At 44.8% G+C, this 19,159-nt stretch overlaps 1 protein-coding gene across 4 annotated transcripts in view; it reads left to right on the forward strand.

Annotated features, from left to right (window-relative positions):
- LOC121578392 (semaphorin-3F-like) overlaps positions 1-19,159 on the forward strand; it is a 72,466-nt gene that overhangs the window by 40,678 nt on the left and 12,629 nt on the right. For 2 of the 4 annotated variants that reach the window (XM_041892748.2, XM_041892749.2), the window contains exons 3-7: positions 9,575-9,735; positions 9,823-9,885; positions 11,460-11,579; positions 13,443-13,529; positions 17,334-17,427. In XM_041892748.2, coding sequence (XP_041748682.1) covers positions 9,575-9,735; positions 9,823-9,885; positions 11,460-11,579; positions 13,443-13,529; positions 17,334-17,427 — 525 coding nt within the window. The remainder of the gene's footprint in view (positions 1-9,574; positions 9,736-9,822; positions 9,886-11,459; positions 11,580-13,442; positions 13,530-17,333; positions 17,428-19,159) is intronic. The other 2 variants (XM_041892750.2, XM_041892751.2) reach the window with 1 other exon arrangement.

Here is a 19,159-nt window from a genome sequence, read left to right on the forward strand (position 1 = left end):
GAATATGGAAACTATTCTTGAAGATTCTTGGAGACATGTTAGAATAATTTGGTGCAATATTCTGTTTTTTTACAGCCTATTGTTTTGTTGGAAGGATGCCATTGAATGCATTGTTGAGAGAGACAATAACAAATTATATGAAAATGACTGTATTATGTCAAGGTTCAGTTCACTGTCAATGTTCAATTCAGGGACAACTGAACCCCTCCTCCCTTGACTGTCAACAACACCTTTCCAGTGTCTGACCATCTCACCCTCCTCCAGTATAGTTTTTCTGATGGTAACCCCGCCCCTAGGCTATTGCGCATACTGTATAAGCCTGGGATATCAACGATTCAAAATTGGCCTTAGTGGGAGTGACCATAGAGTTATATGGGAGTAACCATACTGAGTAAAGTATTTGTCATCATTTAATTTTAGCGAATCACACGACTGTGAGGCATGGCTCCAAATGGAGGCAGGACCCAGGCAGGAACTTGAGGTGCACAAGACACATACGGGGGAGGGTTAGGGGGAAGGTGTTGTAGGAGATAATTAGTTGGTAGATTGAGATGATTACGCCAATGCCTATGCGCGGGAAGTTTCTCCCAGTCTTTCTATTTGATAACGAAGGCCAAGTTTGACACGTTGGTCCAGCCAAACTCTTTTCGCTTTTGGGCGGAAGTTTCTGGGAACAAGATTATTCTGATGGAGGCTGAAAGAAGTGCCTCTCCCTGGCCCCTGATTGTGATTAGGCAGAGGCGAGGGGCGAGCCACCCTGACCCCTGAGATAATCCCAGATTATGCTGAAGCGTGTACGGGACCAGGATGAGCCCTCTCACCAGCCCCCTGGTGACCTTTCACCTTTAACCCCTGACCCTGGGCTGCTGTGGGTTGGGCATCTGTCCATGGCCTTGTGTGGCGAGGGAGAGCGAAGGGTGTGTGTGACAGTCTCAACTATTTACCTCAGAATAATACTGTCCCAGCCAAACAACCTCTCAGAGCTCGCTGTGTATTAGTGTAATCTAAACTCAGTTATTCTCCTCTACTACTTTTCCCCAAGTGCTGTGTGCAACAACTCAAAGCATCTTTCTGCTAATTTGGTTAGACAACTTTGTGCTTGCAAAACTGAGAGATTACAGGTATTTTCTGAGTGATGATTCATGAGTTGAGCTTGCTTGGACTGTTTGGTTGAATTATGCTTAAAAAAGCCATTGGCATCACTCTGGAAAACATGTCACTTTTTGTTTTCTCATTCTGTAACATCCCTGGCTGGGTCCTGGCAAGGACAAAGGTTGATAATGGGATAGCACCTTTGCAACTGCCTTTTAAATTGACTGATGCCGTATGTATTCACTCATCTGAGGCAACTCCTGAGGCAATGACAACTCCTCTCCTTCTTCCACTCACATCTGCAGTTGATGCACATCTCTTTTCTCTCAGTCGTTCTCCTTTAACGAAGAGAAGTCAAGATCAGGTGCACTGACTAGAGGGACAGAGAGAGAGAAAAGTCCTGTCATCTGAAACAAGCCCAGATAGATTTGTATAATCTCCTGTTTCCATCCAAGAGCTCAGCTGAAGGAGCAGCGCTGCTCAAATCAATGTTTCCACTTCCTGATCTCTGCACTGGGAGACAGATGTCCCTGATTTGATGTAGGGATCAGAGATCTTTGCTCGTTGCTGCACTGTCACACACAGACGTGTGTGCATACACACACACACACACACACACACACACACACACACGCAAACACACACGCAAACACTGACACTCCAATACACACACTGTCAGTCACAGCTGTGGAGGAGCATGAGAGCATCGGAGTGACAACCTCCAGAAGCTTGGAGATAAGACTTAATCTGGTGGCAATTATTTCTCCTTGACAGGTGAAGGTAAACACCAATCAGCTCTTGTGACTTGTGTTCTGAGTCAATAGTCCCAGCCCGGTGGGTGGTGGTGGTAGGGGGCTGATTATGAGGTGTCAATGGGAGACAAACACCAAGCTGTCAGATCACAGTTCCCTGTGATAAGGCCTTTCTTTCTGATCAACCTGGCTCTCCGGTTACTCTGATGTCCTGGATGTCATCTCCAGGGGTTGGAACAGAAATATTTTCAAATCGTTTAGTTCTGAACAGAACCATTATTTTTTTCGTTACGTTCCACTGTTCCGACCAGCAAAATAAAGTTCTGAACCAGTTCTAACCAAAAGAAAGTAATAGATGATATCGTTCCTTTCTGTTCCTTTTTAAACCTCTGAAATCAAATGTTTTTGTACATTAAGCTTGACGTTAAATTACTTCAGCAATGGATAGAGCAGCTTGCTATGGAGAAAGCAAGCTATGTACATGCATTGGACAGACAAGTATAGTGTACAGTGCGACATACGACTGAAATTTTGCGGGTGAGGAGAGCGCTGGGCATGAAGCGCTGGTCATCTTGTTGTTATGACATTATCTGAATTAGGCCCACAGAATTATACCTACGGAGGAGCGGCTTCTAGGAAAGAACTTTGAATGTCTTTGAACTTCAGAGTTGGTTTAACTAACGTTGGACCAAAGCTAGCCCTTGATCATGACTCTCAGTTCCATTACATTACACATAATGCTGCCTAGAGTTTTTGAGCACTAGACCAGAGCTAGCTAGCTAGTTTGCAGAGTAGCACCAGAATTTAAATAAAAACACGTCTTACCATTTTGTAGTTAATAAATCGAATGTGAAAGGTGATAGCTATAGTCTCCTTAACTAGCATTAAAAAAGTGAATCCATTGTTCTCTAATTAAAACTCTCTCTCCCTAATTTCTGAATCACGCCTGTAACATCAGTAGCTTCAGTAGACTATGCATGCTTCGGAGGGAGGGGGGCAGGTAGCCTACACACACACTGGCAGAGATGTTCAGCTGGCAGGCAGGCAGACACTGGAATACGTTTCTGAGTGACAGTGAGGGCTTTGCGTATGTTGCTTTTTTGTGGGACTGGGAAAAAAATGCCCAGAATGTAAAATAACGTTATTAACCGGTTCCCATGCTTTTAAAATCACAGTTCTCTTCCGGAACAGTATAGGTCACTTCCGTTCTCAGTTCTGGTTCTGGTTCTGTTCCTCGAAAAATGACCTTTTCCAATTTTCAGTTCTGTTCCCTGAACCAGTTCCAACCCCTGGTCCTCTCTGTGTCCCTGCCTCTGTGAAGCTCAATGAATGGCCTCTTTTTCTCACGCTTGCTTTGTAACACATAATTATGGGCAATTCTATGGTAACAGAGTGATGTTAAGATTTTTCACTTTAAAATGTGTGCCAAACAAAAACCAGTGATCGCAAAGTTAAACAAACAATACACCTCTATACACAAGGATGACTTCTAACAATTACCACAGAAAATTTTACGTGAAAAACTGTGCAGATGCAAAGTTTGTGGTCCTCTGTAGCTCAATTGGTAGAGCATGGCGCTTGTAACGCCAGGGTAGTGGGTTCGATCGCCGGGACCACCCATACGTAAAAATGTATGCACACATGACTGTAAGTCGCTTTGGATAAAAGCGTCTGCTAAATGGCATATTAATAATTATGGTATGTGCTGTTGGTGCCCTCATTCTTTTACCAAACTTTTGCATCTGCAATGTTCTTCAAGTAAAGTTTTTGCCAAAAAAAATAGGAAAATGTTAAAAGTAGTCCTTGTGCATAGAGTTGTATGGTTTGTTTAACTTTGCAAGCATTGCCTTTTGTTTGACATGCATTTTAAAGTGAAAAGTCCCAGCATTACTCTGTCACCATGGAATTGCCCTTATACACTCACACCCAATGATGCAAGCCTTCTGATAAGGATTCATGTACGCACAAGATAAGTGAAGCCATCTTTGTGTCCCTTGGTGTCTGAAAGGTGGAGATAGATGAGTGGGAATATGTAACAGACTGGAAGAAAAAATAACAGTATTGACTATTGTGAAAGCATTATTTTCTTATATGTAGCAGCTCGTCAGTATGCTCAAAAGGCATTGCATGCTCTGTATCATACATGCAAGACGACACACACACCACACACACATGCACACACACACCACCCACACACATACGCATGACTGGAGACAAGCCAAAGCAAGGTGAGCCACACCTTCCCATTATGGGACTCTGAGTGGAGACGGGGAATTCAGACAACATGCCGGGGAAGCCTGGGCAGGTATGTGGGATTTTCTGCTGTCTGCACCTTCTACCTCCCCCACCTTCCTTCCTCCTCCCCTCCCCACCTTAGTGCTGCAGGCAGGTCAGGGGGAGATCTCCAGGTCTGATAGCGGCTCTTCACACAGGTGGATTCATGTCGGGCTGAGGGGCAAGGGCTGTACCTTTCTTTCCGCTCCACAGACTCTCACAGCGCAGTTCACTCCCCAGCAGATCCTCACACAGAGCACAGGTACACAATGGGCTCTCTCTCTGTCCACAGTGTGACCCTGCCCAGCTGCACCCAGGCCAAGCCCCAGCCCAACCCTCATCCCCAACCCCAGCTCCAGTCCCAGCCCCCAGCCTCCAGTCCCAGCCCCCAGCCCCCAGTCCCAGCCCCCAGCCCCCAGTCCCAGCCCCCAGCCCCAGCCAAGCCGCCCTTCCACCCACCCGGTAGAACAGAGCAGTGAGGGAGCAGAGGGATCAAATCAACAGGTGGACAGACAGACCATATCATTTTACCACCAGATGTTACTGACATGCTGGCCTGGGTCTGTGGTAGACAGAGCTCTTCACTAGTTACATTCTCAGGCCTACCTATTACATTTACATTATGATGGGATGTTCCATAAGGTCTTCTTCACCAAGGCCGAAGTCATGCCATAATCGCTTGCAATACCTTTTTTCGTTCTCCCTCAACTCGCCTGTCAATCTCCCCTAAACTGCAGTAAATGGGACAGGTGCTTAAATTCAAAGGCCTCTTTCCTCCTTAACCTTATCTCATCATAACCATAAGGTCCTGGGAAACATGTACACACACACACACACACCAGTGGAGTTGAGCCCTGTCTGGCTGTGAGTGGTTTTGGTTGTAGAGGCTTTGGGAGAGCTCCAGTGGTATATACCAGATCCTTCTGCTCTGGGTGGAACACTTGTATCCTATCACTGGTGGATTTGTATCACCAGTTGGCACTGAATGTACAATTTATGTGAAGGGAACGTTTTTCCTCTATATGCTTCCTCTCACTTTCAATATGTCGATATGTAGATAAAACGATCTGAGTCGCAACTGAGAAGAGCATTTATCTCACAAGGATCACATACGACTAAATGTGTACTCACTGTAATTTAAGTTGCTTTGGATAAAAACGTGTGCTTAAAGGCATATAGTATTAAATTATTACCGAATGACTTCAATTCACTATTCAGTGTAGATGATAGCTTTCCCATCCCATCTTTGTAGGATGATGTGGGGTTGAGAGCCATCCTCATACCATAACTGGGATTTCACCATACATCTACCAGTAGCTTAGTTACAGTGGAGACATGCTGTAACCTGCTTATGGCAAGGGAAATACATACTTCTCAGCTATGCCAGATTGCACTTCAATGTGCCCTGATTGAGGAGAGCATGCATGGTGACGAGAAAGGATATGCTGAATGAGAAAGATAGGCCGTTCACCAGGAGTACTGGGTGCCAGTCAGTCTTTCAGTCCAATGTGCTGTAGGTGTCACAAAAGGATTGCTAATCTGATTCGGGGTTGAGAGCGCTAAGTAGCCAGATAGCCAGTAGCTCCATCCAGGCTTTGGCTTGGGTTCAATCCTGTGTTCATTCCTTCGTCCATGTCATGTCCTACAGTATACCTGTTGTGCTCAGTAATCCTGGACAGATACAGCGGAAGAGGACAGGCAGGCGGTAGAGTAGCAGACATCTCGCCTCAGTGTGGATCCTGTTCAATCACTCCCTTAGAGTCCCTCTCCCCCCTCCCCCCTCCCTCCCAGTCTCCAGATCTCCAGTCATATTTCATGCAAGGGCATGCTTTACTGTATGTTTGGCACTCCTGATGCTTCTCATTCAGCCAATTTGAAACTAGAGACACCACCCATGTTTAACAGTACAGTCAGTTTAGCCACAAGGAATGTGCATCGCGGAGTCCCAAGCCAATAATTTTTTCTCTGTTTTGTTTTATGTTAAACATAGTCAGAGAATGTTTCCATTATCCCATAATGCTCTTTACTTACAATGGGAATTTGCTCTGAGAAAGAAAATGCAGAAAGGGGTGATGTATTTTTAAGATGATTGTTGGATGCAGTGATCGTTCCAAAACACAATTACATGAAATGTCCATCTTGCAAAACAAACCACAGCGCACAAGCAATATTTAATGTAACTTAAGACTATAATTTTTCTATTTTAAAAGTGATTCATTTAATTTAATGTTTTGATATCATTTCCAGGCAGGGAGCATGCACCTCAGCTGTATATTTTTTTAACTATCCTTGCCCTGATTAGTGATTTGAATTAGAGGCTCCACTGAGTAGCTACACTGTATCCCAAATGGTACCCTATTCTCTAAATAGTTCACTACTTTTGACCAGAGAGCTATGAAGGTAGTGCACTATGTAGGGGATAGTCTGAAGCAGATATTAAGTGTCATGCTATTTCAACATTCTCTGTAGGTTTCTCAATATCTGTTACAATTACTGTCATTTATTTTCTTATTTGTTGCCAGCTGGAGAATACAAGTGTTCTTATCAGCCAAATTCAGAATTCTAGATCTGTAGGTTGTTGGTCTTAAGTTATCTCTGTCTGGGCGCTACACTCGAGCTATTTCACTAAGGGTTAAACGATTTCTATGCTCTACATCAGAAATGATAGAAATTGATAAAAAGATTTTGAGGTTATTGGAGTATAGAGAGGCAGTTGAGAGATGTCTTGACAGACTGACACTAGAGGCTGGTGTGACTGATAAGGTTTTTGATGGATGTCTGCCTGTCACATGTAATATTCCTGTGTCTGTCTGTCTCTGTCTGTGTCTGTCTGTGTATGTGTCTCTCCTATGACCTTGGACTTGCTAGGGACTTTGGCACTGCCTAACTTCCCCCCATGCAGCCAAGCGTTAGAAACTGAGCAAGCAGGCGGCAGCGGTTCCATTCAAATGACCCTGAGTGCTAATCTCAGCGCAGAGGTGATGAATGCCACATGTCAGCTGGTGACGCCGTGTCCTCTGAACCCAGCGTCTCCAGTATCCCCTCGGCCCGGTGCTCCAGCCAGCAGCACCACGGGATGGGACGGGAGTGATGTCTGGGCACGGCAAGGAAGGGCTGGCGTCCAGCCTGCTGATGACCAGAGCTGACAACAACACAGGGCTGCTCAGACTGGGGTGTTTATGAAGGGAGATGACCTTTTAGTGTGTGTGTTTGTTTGTTTGTTTGTGTGTGTGTGTGTGTGTGTGTGTGTGTGTGTGTGTGTGTGTACTACTGTAGCTGTTCTGTATCTGTTCTGGGTGGGCTGTATAGAAGGGGTGCTCTTGTCTGTCTGTCTGAGTTAGGGTTAGTGAGGGTAAGTGCATGTGTTTGGAAGTGCGTTCACGTTAACAGAAGGAGAAAGGGAAGACATCTTGCACTATATATCACCATTTCCTCTGTGTGTGGCTAGATCACACCTGCTAAACCATGACAATACCGTTACACAGTTTCCGAAAGACAGAAGCTAGCGCCCACCACATTAACAGCTGAGGAGCCTTCTGCCAGCGGATCCATGTCAGGATTACAGTTACACCATCGCCTGTGTCTCTGTGTGCAGTGGAGAGCTCCCCAGCTCACTCAATCACTTCTTCCATCTGGGTAAACACAATATTATACACTTTTATTTCCACATGGACAGATGTTCACTAAAGCTGTTGTGGGGAGGACTTTTTTATTGAGAGTAATCTGTCTCCAGATTTCTCATTTCGATTCAATGCAGCGTACCATTAGGTGCAGGGTAATGGAGAGGGCTCTGGAAAAGTAGTAGAAGTTACAGAAGACAGGGAGTCATTTGTCTGCACCCATTGGAGTAGAAAATGAACAGGACCTCCATCGTGGTGTCCTCTGGGACAATTGGGATCAAAATGCTGGATTAACTTTCCCAAGCTGCACAGAGAGAGAAGGCCCACCTTGAGGGAGAGAGATAGATTGTCTGTCAGATTCCCGCCCAGCTAAGGTGTTCTCGCTCAACCTCTAATGGAGCCATTTTCACACCAGATTAGTTGAAACTAATGGTAAGAGGAGAGGGACAAAGCTCTACTCTGTGTCCCAGAACTCCCATCCATTTGAACTCACACAGAAGCGGACACACGCTAATCCACGGCAGCAATCTACCATTAATGACAGAGATTAGTAATTTGCGACAGGTTTTATTTCCAAACTACGATGAGTTCACATGAAATTTAAAGCTACGTATAATATTGGACTGTGGTATGACCAGTATGGTTAGTTTGTCTGTGTGTTGGTAACCTGATCCAGCTGGGCTGTTCTCTACAGGTGGCCCTACAACGCTAGAACACAACGAGTGGAGTCACGTTAGAAGTCTTCCATTACCAGGGCCAGATCAGAGATGATAGCCAGTATCTGGCACGCAGATATCTGGCACACTCCCATGTTTTGGCCTCCTCTGTCTCTCTCCCCTCCCCGCCCCCACCTCTCAGACAGGCTACAGGGTTTTATGATGATGATATTGTGCAGCATGACAATTTACATCGAAACACTCTTCTTGTAAACTCAGGTTGCGTTTTCTTTCTGAGTGTGCGTTCCCTTAGCTCCCACATTACAGCAGAACAGATAGCGTCCATTCCCTGCTAGTCTTGCATCACCCACAGTCTGACGGGCACCTTTAAATTAGACTTTTACACAGAATGAAAACGTCTATGGAAATACTCTTTGTGTGTCACGTTTAGGATGTGTATATTACATTTCTATACCATAAGTCAAACCAAAATCATAATAACAGGCTGTGAAGGTTCGTATTGCATACAGAACAACTGAATCCAAACAACAGATTGAAGTAGCAGGCTACTATAGATGTTACTGGGAAGTGGGGGTGTCGGAGGTCTAGATTTGGAGCATGTGTTTATGAGTGGTTAAAGTTACTCTAAGCGTCACAAGATTTGTTTTTGTGTGTGTGCTTGGATGTGGTTGTCATGACTTTATGTGAAGGAAACATCATTTCCAGAAAGAAAACAGAGTATTTTCATAGTTTTGGCAAGCAAAAGACTGTTACTGTAAAGTTCCTGTGCCAGTTCTAGGATCGTGTTGCCCTGAACTGACTCCCAATAAAGGCTAATCACTCTGTGGGTGAATCACTCTGTGGGTGGATCACTCTGTGGGTGGATCACTCTGTGGGTGGATCAGTCTGTGGGTGGATCACTCTGTGGGTGGATCACTCTGTGGGTTACATGTGTTTCTCAATGTGTATATATGCTGCACTTTACGGCCACAGTGTTCATGACTACAGTGATTAAACCTCTCTCTCTCTCTCTCTCTCTCTCTCTCTCTCTCTCTCTCTCTCTCTCTCTCTCTCTCCCCTCCCTCCCTCTCTCTCTCTCTCTCTCTCTCTCTCTCTCTCTCTCTCTCCCCTCCCCTCCCCTCCCCCCACCCTCCCTCTCTCTCTCTCTCTCTCTCTCTAGAGCTGAGGTCTACTGGCACTGCCCACCACTTCTCCTTCCTGCTCAACTCAACTGACTACCGTATCCTGCGTATGGACGAGGACCACGACCGCATGTACGTCGGCAGCAAGGACTACATCCTGTCCCTGGACCTGCATGACATCAACAAGGAGCCGCTCATAGTAAGAGACGCCCAAAGCCACCACTGATCCTAGACCTGCTGTATAGTGAGGCATTAAAACTAACCAGCTCTTTCCTTTCTCTCTCAGATTCACTGGCCTGTGGCTCCTCAGAGGAAGACAGAGTGTGTTTTGTCGGGGAAGGATACCAACGTAAGTACCATACTCTCTCAACCATCTTGAGATTTGGGTTAGTTGTGCTGTTGACATCATTCAGTCATTATCCAACATACCCTCCCATTACCCCTTTGAATCATGATCCGTTAGGGTGAGAAGGACTGTAGCTGGAGGCTAGAGCTCCTGTTTTACCACATCTGTTTCAAAGGATCCTTTACACACACACACACACACACACACACACAAGCCCCCCGTGGACCTAAGAGCACCATTTAAATCCATATCAAGGTCTAATCCTCCTCTGATTTATCTTTTGATTTGTTCACACACCCCCACACAAAGCCCTAAGGGGTCTATTTGGGCAGTGGCATGCAGGATGGGGTATGGTGGAGAGGTGACGGGGGTATGGATAATAACTGTGCTCCCCTGCTGGTATTGAGAGAGCAGGCCTCTTTTTATCCTACTGGAATGTTCATTTAGACTCGCTCGCTAACCCGCACATCTCACCGCCTCTGGCTACATAGTATGGGCCCCTGTGTGTGCGTGTGCATGTATGAGCTTGTGTGCGTGTGTGTGTGTGTGTGTTGTGCAGGCATATGTGAGAGAGGGGTGGAAATCCAACACTGTAATAATAAAATATTCAATTGGCTATAGACATCTTGGCAAAACTGGCCCCTCTTTAGGGAATGACAGATGATGACAATTCAAAAGCAATTCAAAGGGGATGTCAGTTCAGGCAGGAGGTCAAAGGCAATCATGCACACCGCACTCTTGGGGGGGAGCACAACTGTGCAATGAATAATGCACACACCTGTGCACACACACACATGTGCGCACACACAAACACACACACACAATGAAATTAATTGACTGCATCTGTCATGTTGTTTGGGTTAGCTATGCTAAAATGGCTTATCCCCTATTCTACACACACCTCATTGTGGTTGGTTGGTACATCCTTTTCTACTGCAAAACGATGGACAGCATGCAGTATGCCCTGCCTGGCGCTAGCTGTATAACCCTGTATTACTGTGGCCAGCAAGGAGGCCAGGCTGAGGTTAAGGCAGGGGGACTGGCTGGGGTTAAGGCAGGGGGACTGGCTGGGGTTAAGGCAGGGGGACTGGCTGGGGTTAAGGCAGGGGGATTGGCTGGGGTTAAGGCAGGGGGATTGGCTGGGGTTAAGGCAAGGGGCCTGGGTTTCCAGACAGCTGGTAGGAGAGATTAGGGGCCTCAGATCGTAGAGGCACAGATCTGTTCTCATTACCAGCACCTCCAAGACTGGGCCGCTGACCTATCCTATTCTAAAGCCGAACTCTGTGTGTGTTTGTTTTCAGCGTGCGTGTACGAGTGTGTGCATGTGTGTGTCCAATAAAGAAAGCCAGCAGGGAGTAGTACTGCAGCCAAACACCAGACTCAGATCAATCAGAAATGGTAGCTGAGGGTGTTTGAGGGGGTTAGCTGAAGGTTATTCATTATCAATTTGACATTTAGTTTTTCTCAGAAGGCTTAAAGGAGATGTTAGTTGTCGAGAGCGGAATGTGCTTTTCTTTTTGAAAATGTCATGATTATCCTTGTCTCCTATTGACAGCATTCTTTCTTTTCTCTTTCAGGGGGAATGTGGGAACTTCATCCGTTTGATCGAGCCGTGGAACCGGACCCACCTATACGTGTGTGGAACAGGGGCCTACAACCCCATCTGCACCTATGTGGACCGCGGACGCAGGTCCCAGGTAACCAGAGACAAGATGACACTGACCCCTGAACTCCCCTCTTTCAGATCTGTCAATCAACCCACCTTGTCTGTCATTGTCACGGTCTGTTCCTTTTCTCCACTAATTTTCTGCTCCCCTGTTCACATTGATTTGCTCTATCCATGGTCATGTGAACCCAGAGAAAGGCTTATAGTGAGCTCTCCACAGATGGATAACTCTCCTTTATCCTGGCAGTTTGTGTCACACTGTTATAGTGGCTCCTGTTGGTGAGGCAGCTAACTGACAGCTATAGTACCGCTGGGAAGAGCATGTTGAAAGTGTGTCTAAAACAACTGCTACTATTTCCTCCCTATCGGCTGTCTCCTCTCCCCTCTCACCTGTTTATGTGTAGTGTTCTGGCCTGTCATTACTGATGGAGCCTCTCATCCATCACCAGCCTTGTAACTCACCCCATCCCTCCATTCCTCCCCCTCTCCCTCATAGACCAGCAGACATCAGAGCTTCAGCAGCTGCCGTCCCCAGTGCACACTTACTGTTACTATCCCGCCTGTTTAGTCTCAACGTTTAATTGGAGGGCTTGGGTTTCAATATACAGGCCAGTCATCCTCTTATCATTCATCCTCTCCCCCATGGCCCTGCTAGCTACATCACTTCAACTGTAAAGGTTTTCCTTGGGTAAAATTAGAGGCGTAAACAGAAACCATTTGTTTGGAAGTACTCCCAGTTGTCATTCCAAAGGCCTCACACGTGTTGAGTCCTTAGACAGCTCCCAAGGTTTTCCCGATATTACCTGACATCGCCTTCACTGAGTTCACTCCCACCACTGTTTCTCTGAGCTCCTTTTCACCTAAATGGGTCCCCTTTTGTCTCATTTGCCGTTTTTATGTCGCTGAACCATGGCTATGTGTGCACTTGCATGGCATAGCATGTTTTCTGCATGTATTTGGCAACCTAGATAGAGGCTGATACTGCAACTCATCCAGATTGATTTATGCACATACAGTGAGGGAAAAAAGTATTTGATCCCCTGCTGATTTTGTACGTTTGCCCACTGACAAAGAAATGATCCGTCTATAATTTTAATGGTACATTTATTTGAACAGTGAGAGACAGAATAACAACAAAAATATCCAGAAAAACGCATGTAAAAAATGTTATAAAGTGATTTGCATTTTAATGAGGGAAATAAGTATTTGACCCCCTCTCAATCAGAAAGATTTCTGGCTCCGAGGGAGCTGAAGGTTCGAGTTGCCAAACGTCAGCCTCGAAACCTTAATTACTTGGAGAAGATCTGCAAAGAGAAGTGGGACAAAATCCCTCCTGAGATGTGTGCAAACCTGGTGGCCAACTACAAGAAACGTCTGACCTCTGTGATTGCCAACAAGGGTTTTGCCACCAAGTACTAAGTCATGTTTTGCAGAGGGGTCAAATACTTATTTCCCTCATTAAAATGCAAATCAATTTATAACATTTTTGACATGCATTTTTCTGTATTCTGTCTCTCACTGTTCAAATAAACCTACCATTAAAATTATAGACCGATCATTTCTTTGTCAGTGGGCAAACTTACAAAATCAGCAGGGGATCAAATACTTTTTTCCCTCACTGTAACATCACTGAACTCTCTGTAGAACTCTCTAGCGTGGTTTACTTGACAGAGTTATGATTTGTTACTTTTGGGGTTCTATTCTCATCTCTGTCAGTCTTTACATTTCTCATGGAGTCCACACTAATTTCTTCTGTTGTGGTCACGGTTGTTTTACGGTCATGGGTCTTTCTTTTAGCTTTTTCTGTTCTCCTCCTGGTCAACTCATCGGTTGAATTTGGGTGCAGCCGATGGGACCCTCGTGGTAATCGCGTGGCACGTGTCCTCTTTTTTAGGCCCACTACCTGCAGGTGGCCCAGTCCGGAGGGAGGACCAACCGGGCGGCAGATTTCAGCACTACAGCAGGGCCTGTGGAGCCAAAGGTGGGCCGTGGGCCGAGGGGAGGCTACTGTAGAAAGAGGCTTGGGTCTGGGACCTGGTCCTGGGTCAGGTGCCCATCTGGGGTCTGAGAGGCCCTGTCTTATCATGTACCTCCTGCTGAGATTCAAAATGGACGCAGCTGACTAGGGTGTGGAGGAAATGAGGTGTTAGAGATAGAGATTTTGATTAATGTGTTTATGGTCACAGTTAAATAATAGAACGGTTTTATTCATAAGTTAAGTTTGTTAGTAAAACAGAGTCCTGTCCTTTACAATCACTAGCATCCAATATGGCTTGATTTTTGTGACCTCAAAGGCCTACTTTAAAAAAGGGATTTCACTGTACTTGGCCTATAATTCTTCTTGGCTACTAGAATGTTGAAAATTAGGCTACATATTAATATCAGCCAAATAATTCAAAGTCATGCAAGAAAAACATGTGTGGTGGAGGACAATGGCAAGATCCATTCCAATGAGTACCACAAAAAGTCATAAAAAATACACTACTTCTGAACTACAACGCAGCCCCCCGCCGCTATAAAATAAGTTTGCAATAAATGCATTCCTTACAAATGTAGAGACCCCAGTAGCTTGGATAACAAACGAATGCTTTGTAAATGTACTGCCTTCATGTGTCTTGGGAGCCATTCTGGGATGGTGCCTAGCTTCAATGAGTGGAGCCATAGACACCAGGATATAAGAACGCAGTCCAACTATAGCAGCCTAGCTTCAGATTGAAACAGTCTGCCAAACTTTCTTTTTTTTGGCAGGGGGAAGTTTGTCCAACTCGCCTTTTAGTCAAATATGTATTCCTGACGTGTATAATAATCATTTTTTGGCATGTAATAATTAATTGTCAACTAAGTGAAAGGATAGTTTTTTCTTAGGCACAAGCAGAATACAATATGTTTTATGTTTCTTAGAAAGGCAATCTGTTTAGATGTTCCATTACTGTGCCTAAATCACATATTCTATCACAAAAGTTTAACTAATCCAACATTAATATTCCTACCAACCCTCAGTAGTACAGTAAGCTACTTGACAAAATGTTGAGACAGATGCTAAAAATGTCCTCCTGGCTCGTGGACCTGAGCTATCCTCCACATCACTAACACTAGGAGCATGGTGGATGAATTTTGGATCGCTCTCTGCATTTTAGCTCAAGCACTCCATCATGCTGATAAGTGGCCTTGTACGCGTCATACTCTCTTGCTCAGACCTAATAAAGGTGTGTGAGTGTGTGTTTTGCATAGATTCATGTTTTTATTGTCACAAGTACAGTGAAATGCCTTTCTTGCAAGCTCTTTCCCAACAATGCAGTAATCACTATCAGTAGTACTATAAAATAAAGTAAAGTAGAACAAAAACACATGAGAAATAGAAATAAGAAGAACACGAGAAAGTAAGTAATCTATATGCAGGGTCAGTTCCAGGGTCAGTGCCAATACCATATTGACAATACTGGAGTGGTAGGGGTAGATACAGTGGGGGAAAAAAGTATTTAGTCAGCCACCAATTGTGCAAGTTCTCCCACTTAAAATGATGAGAGAGGCCTGTAATTTTCATCATAGGTACACGTCAACTATGACAGACAAAATGAGGAAAAGAATTCCAGAAAATCACATTGTAGGATTTTTAATGAATTTATTTGCAAATTATGGTGAAAAATAAGTATTTGGTCAATAACAAAAGTTTCTCAATACTTTGTTATATACCCTTTGTTGGCAATGACACAGGTCAAATGTTTTCTGTCAGTCTTCACAAGGTTTTCACACACTGTTGCTGGTATTTTGGCCCATTCCTCCATGCAGATCTCCTCTAGAGCAGTGATGTTTTGGGGCTGTCGCTGGGCAACACAGACTTTCATCTCCCTCCAAAGATTTTCTATGGGGTTGAGATCTGGAGACTGGCTAGGCCACTCCAGGACCTTGAAATGCTTCTTCTACGAAGCCACTCCTTCGTTGCCCGGGCGGTGTGTTTGGGATCATTGTCATGCTGAAAGACCCAGCCACGTTTCATCTTCAATGCCCTTGCTGATGGAAGGAGGCTTTCACTCAAAATCTCACGATACATGGCCCCATTCATTCTTTCCTTTACACGGATCAGTCGTCCTGGTCCCTTTGCAGAAAAACAGCCCCAAAGCATGATGTTTCCACCCCCATGCTTCACAGTAGGTATGGTGTTCTTTGGATGCAACTCAGCATTCTTTGTCCTCCAAACACGACGAGTTGAGTTTTTACCAAAAAGTTATATTTTGGTTTCATCTGACCATATGACATTCTCCCAATCCTCTTCTGGATCATCCAAATGCACTCTAGCAAACTTCAGACGGGCCTGGACATGTACTGGCTTAAGCAGGGGGACACGTCTGGCACTGCTGGATTTGAGTCCCTGGCGGCGTAGTGTGTTACTGATGGTAGGCTTTGTTACTTTGGTCCCAGCTCTCTGCAGGTCATTCACTAGGTCCCCCGTGTGGTTCTGGGATTTTTGCTCACCGTTCTTGTGATCATTTTGACCCCACGGGGTGAGATCTTGCGTGGAGCCCCAGATCGAGGGAGATTATCAGTGGTCTTGTATGTCTTCCATTACCTAATAATTGCTCCCACAGTTGATTTCTTCAAACCAAGCTGCTTACCTATTGCAGATTCAGTCTTCCTAGCCTGGTGCAGGTCTACAATTTTGTTTCTGGTGTCCTTTGACAGCTCTTTGGTCTTGGCCATAGTGGAGTTTGGAGTGTGACTGTTTGAGGTTGTGGACAGGTGTCTTTTATACTGATAACAAGTTCAAACAGGTGCCATTAATACAGGTAACGAGCGGAGGACAGAGGAGCCTCGTAAAGAAGAAGTTACAGGTCTGTGAGAGCCAGAAATCTTGCTTGTTTGTAGGTGACCAAATACTTATTTTCCACCATAATTTGCAAATAAATTCATTAAAAATCCTACAATGTGATTTTCTGGATATCTTTTTCTCAATTTGTCTGTCATAGTTGACGTGTACCTATGATGAAAATTATAGGCCTCTCTCATCTTTTTAAGTGGGAGAACTTGCACAATTGGTGGCTGACTAAATACTTTTTTTCCCCACTGTATGTATAGGGGTAAGGTGACTAGGCATCAGGATATATGATAAACAGAGTAGCAGCAGCATACAGTATATGCTGATTGTGTGTGTGTGTGTGTGTGTGTGTGTGTGTGTGTGTGTGTGTGGAGTCAGTATGAATGTGTGTGGGTGTTATGTGTGTCAGCCAATGAAGTGTGTGTTGGAGTGTCAGTGTGAGTGTGTGTGAGTGAATGTGAGTGAATGTGAGTGAGTGAGTGTGTGTGAGTGAGTGAGTGTGTGTGAGTGAGTGTGAGTGAGTGTGAGTGTGCATAGATTCAGTGCAAAAATATAAAGGAAATAAAAGGGTCAATGCAGATAGTCTGTGTCTTATTGCTTGGGGATAGAAGCTCTTCAGGAGCCTGTTGGTGTCAGACTTGTTGCTCCGGTACCGATTGTCGTGCAGAAGCAGAGAGAATGTCTGGTTCAGTACACTAACATAGGATTTGAGAGACGTGCTCAGAAACCATTTGTGTACCAAGTACCAACCTCTAGACTGCCCATCACCTCATGGTGTTGCCCCAACTGATCTCCCTATGTATCCTCCTCCCTCTGTCATTATCTCCCTCTACAGGACTACAGTATGTGAAAACTTGTAATACATAAATACTATAAGGCCGGAATCCACTCTGCTCTGTGTCCTCAATGGAAACAACAGAATAATTGATGTTAGTTTACATATTTAATTGTTTCTGCACTGTCCTATTACAGGAATATATCTTCCGTTTGGAGCCAGGCAAAGTGGATTCGGGGAAAGGCAAATGTCCTTACGACCCTAAACTCAACAGCGTCTCAGCTTTGATCAGTAAGTACCCGTTTACCTCCTTTCTCTCAGGTCACTTCTTCCATTATTGAAATAATTGAGTGTCTCTCTATGGAAACAAAAGGGTTGTTTCCCGTCAAGCTTTATTCCTATCTTCCCCAAGGAGTGTTTGTGGTCAGTCCAACCCTTGTGGAAGCTAATACTGCACCATTGGCTAGTCACACTCTAGATCTGGTTAATTCAAATACTTCTGCCTCTTTTAAAACTGTTTCCTCTTCATTTGTAGCCACCCTGTGGTGACGTTAACTGTCCCATTGTCACATTATTCTCATAATCAAAAAGAGTATACTGAAAAGTTATTTGCTGTATTGAAAATTCTTAATGGGAAAAGCAGGAATTGGTATGTAAGTTCTCATATCAGTAGGTGGTCTGGTGTTGTCAGCAGCTTAAAGGCAGGTGGTCAGACTTGGCAGTTGACCTCCTCCTCTCTGGCTTGACTCCACTGACCTCCCAGCCACCCAGGGTTGTTTGACACTACCCATTACCCCCCTCTGTGACTTCTTATGTCAGCCCCAGTGGTGGAAAAAGTACCCATTTGTCATACTTGAGTAAAAGCACAATCTTCTAGTTTTGATTTTATTTATGGATAGCCAGGGGCATACTCCAATACTCAGACATGATTTACAAACGAAGCATTTGTGTTTAGTGAGTCTACCAAATCAGAGGCAGTAGGGATGACCAGGGATGTTCTCTTGATACTGTAAGTGCGGAATCCTATCCTGCTAAAATGTAACGAGCACTTTTGGGTGTCAGGGAAAATGTATGGAGTAAAAAGTACAATATTTTATTTTGGAATGTAGTGAAGTAAAAGTAACAGTTATTAAAAATATAAATAGTAAAGTAAAGTACAGATACCCAAAAACCCACTTAAGTAGTACTTTAAAGTGTTTTTACTTAAGTAATTTACACCACTAGTCAGCCACACCTAGAGCTGACCTGGGTGAAACTACAAAGCATCCACTTACTGTAGCAACTCAGCTGCTACATAACCGACCTACAATACGGCCAGAGTCATACTGTACAACACAAAACAAGGACTTCCTCTGTTATAGGGGGGATTTCTATGTACCTCTCTTGATCCCAGTGTTTCTGTGGTGTTTGGACACCTTGCCAACCCACCCCATGGTGAAGGGGTTCAATCTGATGTGATTGTAGAAGGAAAAGGCTGTCTTGTCTTTAGGGAGATCTGTCAACTCTCTAAACAGGTCCTATACTGGGGCAGCACCTGCTCACACACACTCAGCCACAAGCAATTGGGGATGGGCATTTCCCAGGCCTCCACCCCACACTGTTAGCATGACTAGGCCCAATGACCACATCCTCACATCCTGCCCCAGGTCCCCAGTGTCTGCCCTGGGATCACCCTCTTCTCTGTCCAGTCTGATCCTGGCCACCAGCTGGGGCCTACTGTTGGTTACTTGGAACGGGGGGATACAGTATATCTCCATAACAAAGGACTGTAGTCACTAATCACCCATGGTTTCCTTCCTGTCAACCTCTTTGTTATTGTCTTTCTATGATCTTCCATTGATTTCTCTCTCTCTTTCTCTCTTTCTCTCTTTCTCTCTCTCTCTCTCTCTCTCTCTCTCTCTCTCTCTCTCTCTCTCTCTCTCTCTCTCTCTCTCTCTCTCTCTCTTTCTCTCTCTCTCTTTCTCTCTCTCACTCCTTCTCTCTTTCTCTCTCTCTCTCTCTCTCTCTCTCTCTCTCTCTCTCT

The sequence above is a fragment of the Coregonus clupeaformis genome, chromosome 12, assembly GCF_020615455.1.
Source record: "Coregonus clupeaformis isolate EN_2021a chromosome 12, ASM2061545v1, whole genome shotgun sequence".
NCBI lineage: Eukaryota > Metazoa > Chordata > Actinopteri > Salmoniformes > Salmonidae > Coregonus > Coregonus clupeaformis.